The following is a 10,431-nucleotide window of genomic DNA, read 5'->3' as shown; positions in this document are numbered from 1 at the left end:
AATCATCCTCGGATAGTGTAGATTCAAGTTTGTTCAAATCATGACCCCCGGGGCAAGGGTGGGGCCAAAATGGCCGACCCAAGTTTTACATAGGAATATATAGGAAAAATCTTTAAAAATCTTCTTCTCAAGAACCACTGGGCCAGGAACGATGAAACTCATGTGGAATCATCCTCAGGTAGTGTAGATTCAAGTTTGTTCAAATCATGACCCCTGGGGCAAGGGTGGGGCCAAAATGGCCGACCCAAGTTTTACATAGGGATATATAGAGAGACCTTTTAAAATTTTCTTTTCAAGTACTTCAAAGCTATGATTAGTGATATTTATATGGAATCATCCTCAGGTAGTGTAGATTCTAGTTTGTTCAAATGATGAACGCCTGGAGGGGGGGGGGGGGTAAATTCAAGCCCGATGTGCTCAGGTGAGCGCTGTGGCCTCTGGGACTCTTGTTTTTACTTCATATACTTTTTTATCAGCTTGTGACCGAAATTTTGGCGATTTTTGATAATGACTCATATATGTATATACTTAATATAGAAGAATTGCTCTTCACCATATGTTGTATTCTGTCTAATACTTTATTATGTTTATATGTTATTATATATGTTATATGTTTATGCCCAATGGACCCTGATTTGGTAATAAATAATAATTCTATTCTATTCTATATTTAAGTTAGCTTTATGTTATCAGGTCCAGCACAATACACCGATAAAGGTATATAGCTTGATCAAGCTATAAAGCTTTATCAAGGTATTTAAAATACCTTGATCAAGGTATTATATGTAATGAAAATTCAAAAAAATTCTTTAAAAATTAATTATTGAAAGTCGAGTTCTGAGTTGTTGTCAGTAAATTCACCCAATGGGTCCCATGCATGTAAAGTACACAAACACAATGAAATCAGTAGAAAAACATGTCGTGTGAGGAGACGTTATTTTATGCTTTCTTTTTGATACCAGAGTGTTTTTCATGCACGAGTAGACACACTGACAAAAACTCAGAACTCTACTTTCAGTATTTAATTTTTGAAGAATTTTTTTGAATTTTCATTACATAAAATACCTTGATCAAGGTATTTTAAATACCTTGATAAAGCTTTATAGCCTTGATAAAGCTTTATAGCCTTATCAAACTATATACCTTTATCGGGGTATTGTGCTGGACCTGGTTATATATTTAGTTGGCATATACAGTGTAAGTCCTTAGTTGTTATCATAACCTTAAAATTCATATTTTTCTTGCAGGAGATAGACAGCCTCCTGAGGTGTCCAATCTGTTATGATTTTATACACACTGCAATGATTCTGCCTGAGTGTTCACACACATGTAAGAATAATAAGACAGTGAAATATTTTAAGACGAGAAAACCAGACTTAACAATGTTTATCAGTTTAACTCAGATGTTTATAAGCACATATTTAATGAAAAGTTCTGCATTTTTCTCAGTTGATAATTTGATGGCTCATTTAAATACCGAGGGGGATCAAGTATTAAAATAATATGAGCCACAAACTTCTCAATGGAGAAAAGTTCTGCCTATGAAGCAAAACTCCACAAAAACATATTTCCAGAAATAAAACTTTCATCGATAATATTAAATTATTTAAGAATGGGAATTTTTCTGCACTACTACATCGTAATTATTTTGAGCATATATTAAACTGTGAATTAAATACTCAAAATTCTGACTAATTGATGGATTATTATCCATTTATTGTCTTTTTACAGTCTGTTCTTTCTGCATTAGACAACATTTATCTCACACAAACAAGTGTCCGATCTGTAATAGTGTAAGTACAATATTGTTGATACATGCATATGTGTAATTGTGTATGTCAAATTGTGTTACAATGAATGGATATGTCAGCATAGCAGTTGTTTCCCTTGGCTTAAGGAGAATAATAGAATCATTCATTTCTACAAAAGTGGGATAGTGAAATTCCACTGAGGGGACAAGATTCACGATCTAGGAAGAGGCTTTGCCAAGTCGTAAACCATGAATCTTGGCCATAAGGTGGAATTTCACTATCTTACATGAATAGGCATGTATTAATGAATGATTATTTTTCTCGCATTATTTTATCCAAAATAATGATATACCTTAGCCATTAGACAAAAAAATTTTTGTTTTTAGGTCACCTGAGTAAACTCAGGTGACCTATTGCTATCCGTTTTCGTCCGTCGTCGTCCGTCGTGCGTCGTGTGTTAACATTTGAACATTTTCAGCTTCTTCTCTGCAACCACTGAACCAATTTCAACCAAATTTGGCACAAAGCATTTATGGGTGAAGGGGAACAAAAATTATGAATTTCATGATCCCTGCCCCCCTGGGGCCTGAGGGGTGGGGCCAAAACCACTAAAATTAATGCAATCTTTAAAAATCTTCTTCTTTACTCCTGGACATCAAGCAGTCAAACTGTTTGCATGATTGTAATCAGCATTGAGTCCTCTACCAAAACTGTGAAATTCATGGCCCTGGGGTCAGGGTTTCTAGTGCTAGGGTGGGGCTAAATAAGTATATAGTGAAAATGCATTATTTCTTTGAAAATCTTCTTCTCTGCTCCTGGGTATTAAATAAACCAACTAAGTACATAGTTATGATGAGCAAGAGTGCCTCTACCAAAATTGTGAATTTTATGGCCCCAGGGTCAGGGGTTCTGGTGTTAGGGTGGGGCTCTATTGATTATATAGTGAAAATACATGATTTCTTTGAAAATCTTCTTCTCTGCCCCTTTGTATTAAATAAACTAAGTGCATAGTTATGATGAACAAGAGTGCTTTTACCCAAATTGTGAATTTTATAGCCCCAGGGTCAAGGGTTCTGGTGTTAAAGGGGGAGGGGGGCTCTATTGATTATATAGTGAAAATACATGAATTCTTTGAAAATCTTCTTCTCTGCTCCTAGGTATCAAATAAACTAACTAAGTGCATAGTTATGATGAGCAAGAGTGCCTCAACCAAAATTGTGAATTTTATGGTCCCAGGGTCAAGGGTTCTGGTGTTTGGGGGGGGGGGGGCTCTATTGATTATATAGTGAAAATGCATGAATTCTTTGAAAATCTTCTTCTCTGCTCTTAGGTATTAAATAAACTAACTAATTGCATAGTTATGATGAGCAAGAGTGCCTCAACCAAAATTGTGAATTTTATGGTCCCAGGGTCAGGGGTTCTGGTGTTAGGGTGGGGCTCTCTATTGATTATATAGTGAAAATTCATGAATTCTTTGAAAATCTTCTTCTCTGCTCCTAGGTATTAAATAAACCAACTAAGTACATAGTTATGATGAGCAAAAATGCCTCTTCTAAAATTATGAATTTTATGGCCCCAGGGTAAGGGGCTCTGGTGTTAGGGTGGGGCTCTATTGATTATATAGTGAAAATACATTAAATCTTTGAAAATTTTCTTCTCTGTCTCTGGGTATGAAACAGATGAACTACCTAAATAGTTATGATGAGCAAGGGCCCTAATCTTGCAGAATTGTGAATTCAAGGCCCCAGGGTCAGGGGGGGGGGAGGCTCTACTTATATACTGAAAATGAATAATTGTTTGAAATCTGCTCATTTATATTTATAAAACATTTATTTATTTTTTGATAGGCAATTTTAAGGGTGCCTTTTTAAAATTTGTGCAATGTTTGGACCTAGGGTCAGGGGTTTATGTCACAGTGTTAGGGGCACTACTGATTATTGAATTATTGCTGAATATTACTGATTAGTTGGAATGCAATATTGTTCCCCTACCCTGGGTATGGGTACTCAGTAACCAAGCTAAGCAACTGCTAAGTGTATCAATGGTGCCTCTTTCAAAATTGTGAATGCCATATAGCATCTGGCTTAAAACATGAATCAAATTCAATAACTGGAAAGTTGTTGCATAATGCTCAGGTGACCTATAAGGCCCGTGGGCCTCTTGTTTTTTTTAATTTTCCATCTAATAATTAAATTTCTGAATTCATTATGAAAGACAGCCTACCTAAAATGGTTTACACATTATGTGTATACTACGAAATACATATCCTTACTACTGTGAAACTTTCATGTAATTGAACTGCATTGTTCTTTTGACAATTTTGTGCATGTAAAGTAAAAAGTGTAATTTGTGAATTTATTTTGGGTCTTATCACAATATATATCCATAATTCCATATTAAATGTATAAACTGAAAATGATTTTTAATTTTTATTTCAATATATCTTAAGGGCGCTTGTGAGAATAATTTAAGAAACAACAGGCTGATAGATGATGTGATATTACAATTTAAATCCATCAGGTAAATATATGTCATTAAATAAATGCTTTGTCTTTTATATCCATGCGATGTGTCTTATATTTTCATACTATTTGTGTTTTAAAACATAAGTATTTTGGAAAAGCTATATTCAAAATGTCATTCATAAAACAACAGTAAAAAAGATAAAAAATAAATGAGTAAATTTTTAAAATAGAGGGCAGCTAGAATTCACAGTGAAACAGGCTGCAAAGGTGTCAGATTAGAACAAATCTCGCTGTATAACAGTGGTATTAATTAAAACATAACATTAGAAGTATTTACCCTGGGAATCATTTGCTGTTTGTTTTAAAAAATGAATTTTAAAATTTCTTTTAGATCCCATTTACTTGAAATAACAACAAAACATTCAACTGAAAAGGGTGGTAGCCACTGGAATTTGAACAAGGTAACCATTTGAGTTTAGGCCTTAACCATGTTAACAAAGATTTATTTTATTTCATTAATATTGAAATACATTGTATATACATGTATTAGTATTATGTTATATATTTATTGTAATACTTCATGGGGCAGTACTTTGGTCAGTATATGTACAGATGTGTGCCAAAAGTGAAGATAATTTTTACTTTTTCTCTATATACCCTAAAATCTTGAAAATAAGCCACCTATTTCTTGCATTAAAAATTACTCGAAAATAAGCCAGTTTTGAAATAAAGCCGGTCATGACAATGCCATTTAGGAAAGATGTTAAATGTTTGATGATTTCCTCGTCTTAAAAATTTGACGAGTGAAAACTTTGACGATTTTTTTACTGTGCAAAATAAGTACGAACGAGTACGAGTGATGATGTCATAGTACGAAGTCTGTAGTCTGTGGCTACTAATGAACGTATGTAAAATTAATAATAAAGGGTTGTTTATAAAGTTAAGTTATTTTACCAGTAATCATGTTACGCTGGCTAAAAAAATTACATCGCGGAACCAGCAAACATGGTGAATTTTTTTCATGAAATTGTCAGAACAATAATTATCTCATCTAGACCTGTACAAGCTAATGATGTGTTTAAAGTTGTTATAATTATAAATAAGTAAATGGATAAAAGGATGTTTGTAAAGCATTTAACTGTCAGGTAATACTGCCCGAGGCAAGAAACCTGCTGATCGGCAGAGCTTGGTAGTAATTACATTTCAATGTACCGTATAATTGAGTTGTTTAAATTTGTGTTTGTTTGATTAATTTATCAAGTGATTCAATTGCAAGTGGATATGTTATATATTATTTTTACTTTTTAAAAACAAGTTTATGTTTCATGTAAATTTATATGCTGTATACAATGAAATTAACTTTTCGGGATCGGCATTCTCAAAATATAAAGTACACGATTGATTACACCTTTAGACCTAAAGAAAGTACACCGGGAAATGCCAATGAATACAAAATAGACGAGAGAAAACTGACGAGCTTAAGTCATTCGTCCTCCTCAAACTTTCCACTTTTAAAGTATTTTTCTACACGCAAGATACTGAACAAAGTATTATTGTAATTTTTTTATTTTATTATATTCATGACTTTTTAATTTTAGATAGAACCAGTAGTTCTTTTTCTTTCGATTACACTCTATTTAATGATTGTATTGAAAATAAACCATGATAGTGCTCTCTTCTCTTACCAGTTTTTTGCATTGATAATAAACCGCAATTTGAAAATAAGCCGGTCTTGAAAATAAGCCCCCACTTTCTTACCAAAACTTAAAATAAGCTGCAGCTTATTTTCAAGATTTTAGGGTATTTCATTGAAAACAATATTTTGTAAAATCACTGGTATGACAACATTTCTTTACAAATTTTATCACAAATTTCTTGATAATCCAAGAAATTGTTGTACTTGACTATCTTGATAAAAGCAATAGTTTTTATCTGATCAGCATTGATATTTTAAAAATATTGTAATTTAACTGTGACATGAATTTTTAAGTCACATGATCTTGAATTTTAGAACTTGTGTTAATTGATGAACTATCTTTTAGTAAAAACTAAATATGTAAGTGATCTTTTAAAGAAAGACAGCTACATATTTTCTGGTTTAAGTACTGAAATAATTAAATCATTAAATTGGAAACAAAATTGACTTTTTTCAAATGATTTTTAAAAATGTTGTTTTCAATGAAATATATATAGAGAAAAAATAAAATTACCTTCACTTTTTGCACACATCTGTATATCTTTAAATTACTACAATATAACAAAATAAAAAACAAATGTTCTTTTTTGTTTTTAACAATTTACAAGTATTATTTAAACGATTACTATTTGAAATAGAAAATTGTGAACATAGCAATGAAAAAGAATTATGAAATTTTTCCCACAGAAAACATTGCAAGAAACAAAGACTCAAAGTTTCCTTCCAATTTCAAAAAATAATATTGCTTCAAAAGACAGAGATGTCATTGACCTCATATCAGAAGATGGAGAGGAAAGTGAAAAAGATTTGGTGGATCCAAAATCTAATGAGAATAAGGAGAACATCACTGAGGTGGATCAAGGATTTTGTACACCTAAAGCCAAGGCTGGTACACAACTCTGTGGTCTAAAGGAGGCGGGGGGACTCTCCACTCCCGAGACAAAGAGCCCAGCTAATTTAAGCATGTTTTCACCTTCACCAAGAAAAATGGGTAGGTTGAAGTGTTAATTCTGAAATTCATTTCTCAGAGTTAATTTGCTTTAAAGGTACAGCTGTAGCTAAAACTGGCTTCAAGTTTTTTTATATAGAAGAAGTACTACCACTTTTTCAATATCCCCCCCCCTGCACTGATATTTAAAATTTACATGCCTGTAAAGTACATGATATACATATTTTTTGAAATGTGATGTTAATGTGTAAAGGATCGGATACTGGTATTTTCTTCCAGAACATGAAATTCTTATTTACTTTATCATTGCCATTGGTAAATAAAAATATATTAAATTTAAGAAGAAAAAAAACATGCTATCCCTGCATGCACACTTGATATTAAAAATAACCATTACATTAAAAAAAAATGGTAGAAGTCTGTCATCTCTTTTCAAAGCTTAATTTATTAAATGATATCAGACAAGTTTTCAATCAGACTGAATTAATGCAGAGTTATGTATTGACTTTTGATAATTGATAAGATTTTCAAAACTGATTTCACTTTGTCCCTTGGTTTATCAATTTGATTGGTTAGTCAGATTTCAGTTTTTCCTTGAACCATTGATTTAATTGGCTAGTCTGATTTCACAATTTTCAGTCATACATGCATTTGATTTTTTTTCATTGATTTCAGTTCCTTGCCCTGTTTGTGGAATTTCTTTAAAAGAATCTGCCATGAATGACCATCTAGACATTTGTCTTGGAGGAGAGGAGAAAAAGTCCGCACTAAGGAAGTATGTTTTTCATAAAAAAATAAAAATGGAAGTGTTAATAGTTTTGTACGTCCTTTAGTTTGCTCCTTGATTTATTACTTAGCCTTGCAAAATAGGAGCTATTTTAAATTTTTCATTTTTTGACACTGTTAAGTTTAAGGTTGATAGATTTTTTTCCCCATTTTAAACATGTTAAGTGACAAGTTAATCAAATTTTTTTGTATTGTATGACTGTAGGCAAACACCAAAAAGGAAACCAATGGCCAAGTTAGTGTACAATCTGATGTCAGAGAGGGACATCAAGAAAAAGATGAAGGAAGTGGGACTCTCTACAGCAGGAGATAAAAAAGTATGTTGAGTTTATAAAAAGTAACAGCAACTGCCTTCAAAAATTGGTGAAAGATCTCGCACACTGAACTTTGTAAATTAAAACTATAACATATACAAGGCACGTCCCTTGTGCACAATATTTACACTGTAATTTTGCATAGCAAATACAAGTATTTGTATCTACATTCGAAAGTTCAAGAAGACTGTGTTACTACTCTACAAAAAAGAATTATTCTGGTAAAAATAATTTTCTGCTCTTATTTTTTAGGCTTTGATCAGAAGACACCATGATTTTGTGATGCTGTATAATTCAGAATGTGATTCATTAAAACCTCGATCAGGTTGGGCAAGATAAGGAAATACAAATATTTATTACTTTTACGACAAAAGAGGAACTTTGAATTTGAATTGCTATACAGAAAGCAGTGATTTGTCTATAGCAATAATCAAAATATAGAGGTGATTTTTAGAAAAAATAAGGTCGTCATTAATATGCCTAATGCAATGATAAATACTGTAAACCAAGTATTATACGCGTGCGATAAATATCCGCGAGTTCCGCGAGTAACCTCTGCTCGCGGATATTTATCGTCGCGAACCATTTGCCCTTTTTTCAATACCGATCCCGACGGTTCAACAAGTAATCACGGAAAAAACTTTACTGTTAGTGTACAACATGTACAAGAAGCAGTTCAGAAAAAATAAAAACGAAAGGCAAAATTAATCTAAAACTATTTGTTTTAAAATGATTAAAATGTCAATAATCATTTCAGCTTGTGTTCATTTATTGTTACAGACGAGTCAGAGATAGCCTGGTTAATTACGGCTAATTATGACCCAGTCCTGCTCTGTCCAAACCATTTATAATAATTGCCCCTTGGCTATGTAGATTTTAGAAAGCGTCGATTACCCAATTAGTACGAGGCACTTTTACAATTGAGAGTTTTAAATCAATTTTAATCTCCTAGATTTTTTTTCCGATTTTCGTTTGAGCGTTGTGAAAATGCGTATGAAGTATACTTATGGTAAACATTTTACCCATGCACTTTAGGGGCGGATATTTAAGGAATCACTGTCTAGTTAGGAGGGTATGTCAGGGCATCAACAATAGTGGGAAACATGGGATAATTTGCATAACGGGCGAAGCCCGTTATGCTTAAATTATCCCATGTTTCCCACTATTGTTGATGTCCCTGACATACCCTCCTAACTAGACAGTGATTCCTTATATTTCCATTTCATTGTGAAATAAAATTGTAGATTTAGACTTTAAAAATGTAGATAAATAGATTTAAATCACATGATGACTTCCATGCCAATTTCATTAGTCCTCGCCAACCGACGTCAAACACAAAGGCAGCCGCACGGGATTTACATGCATATTTGGCTTCCTTAGCGTCAGACACAGAGACAGATGCGCACGAGAATTGCATGCGTATTAGGCCTCCTTAGCCCCCGACCTATCGACCTCCCTAATTTACATTCCGGCAGAATTATCAAGAAATAAAGTACCCCTAACTTTCAAAGAGTTATCACAGAGAAAATAATTAGAAATGGAAATATAAGATTTTAAATGGACGCAATGCACAGAATATCTTAAATAATGCATAAGCAGACCTCACGCTACCATTTTACCTAGTTTATGGGCGGATATAAAATTTTAATTTGATTCAAAAATACTCGTGGAAATAAAAAAATGTGACCACTTGTTCGCAGAAATAAATCGTCGCGGATTAGTTCTCTAACGGTCAGTCGCGAATAAAAAATGACGCGTATAATAATTGGTTTACAGTACATGATACTTGGTCACTACCTTGAAATATAAGTGATATTTGGGTGAGGGTAAGAAAACGTGATAAAGGGCAAAGCTTGCCAAGCCCAAATATCTCTTATATTTCAAGGCAGTTACCACATAGTTTTGTTTATCCTGCAACATGAATTTTAAATTTGACCTCCAAAATGAGCCATTTTCAACCTTCTTTTGGCACATCTCTGCAGTTAAAACTAGGACACCATGGCCTTAACATTAAAATAATTATACATATTTATGATGTCACAATGCTTTTAGAACTTTGGAATAATTACACAAGGTTTTATTAGGGCATTAACTGTACTGTAGATTCCTTATTTTTCGCGAGTACTTAATATCACGAATTGGCTCTTCAATGTCCAATCGCGAGACTAATAATTCATGAATGGACGGTTGATCAAGAGATTTTACATAAATTTCAGCACTTTAAGAATAAAAGCGAGTAATTATACCCCCCGCAAACGAAGTTTGGGGGAGTATATAGGAATCACCTTGTCCGTCTGTCTGTCTAGCTGTCTGTCCGTCCGTCTGTCTGTGCAATCGTGTCCGGTCCATATCTTTCTTACAGAGGGACATTAGAATCTACTACTCCACACAAAGATTGCCCATGACCTAAGGGTGTGTCATGACCTTAACCCAAGGTCATTTGGGGAACTTCAAGGTCCCTGGAAGAAAA

The 10,431-nt window shown here is 33.3% G+C and overlaps 1 protein-coding gene across 1 annotated transcript; it reads left to right on the top strand.

Moving 5' to 3' along the window:
• Nucleotides 1-1,247: 1,247 nt before the first annotated feature.
• LOC134256683 (E3 ubiquitin-protein ligase RAD18-like) lies at nt 1,248-8,286 on the top strand (the record flags this gene model as incomplete). The annotated part of the gene is made up of 8 exons (XM_062739363.1): nt 1,248-1,329; nt 1,732-1,793; nt 4,201-4,271; nt 4,608-4,677; nt 6,600-6,903; nt 7,537-7,636; nt 7,853-7,964; nt 8,214-8,286. Coding segments are annotated over 8 exons (874 nt in total), but the record flags the coding sequence as incomplete, so codon positions are not given.
• Nucleotides 8,287-10,431: the final 2,145 nt, after the last annotated feature.

Source organism: Saccostrea cucullata, unplaced genomic scaffold (assembly GCF_032062105.1).
Source record: "Saccostrea cucullata isolate Sc308-1 unplaced genomic scaffold, CSIRO_AGI_Scuc_v1 ctg17247, whole genome shotgun sequence".
Classification (NCBI taxonomy): Eukaryota; Metazoa; Mollusca; class Bivalvia; order Ostreida; family Ostreidae; genus Saccostrea; species Saccostrea cuccullata.
Note: the sequence above shows the minus strand (reverse complement) of the source record. Positions and strands in the feature narration are given on the sequence as shown.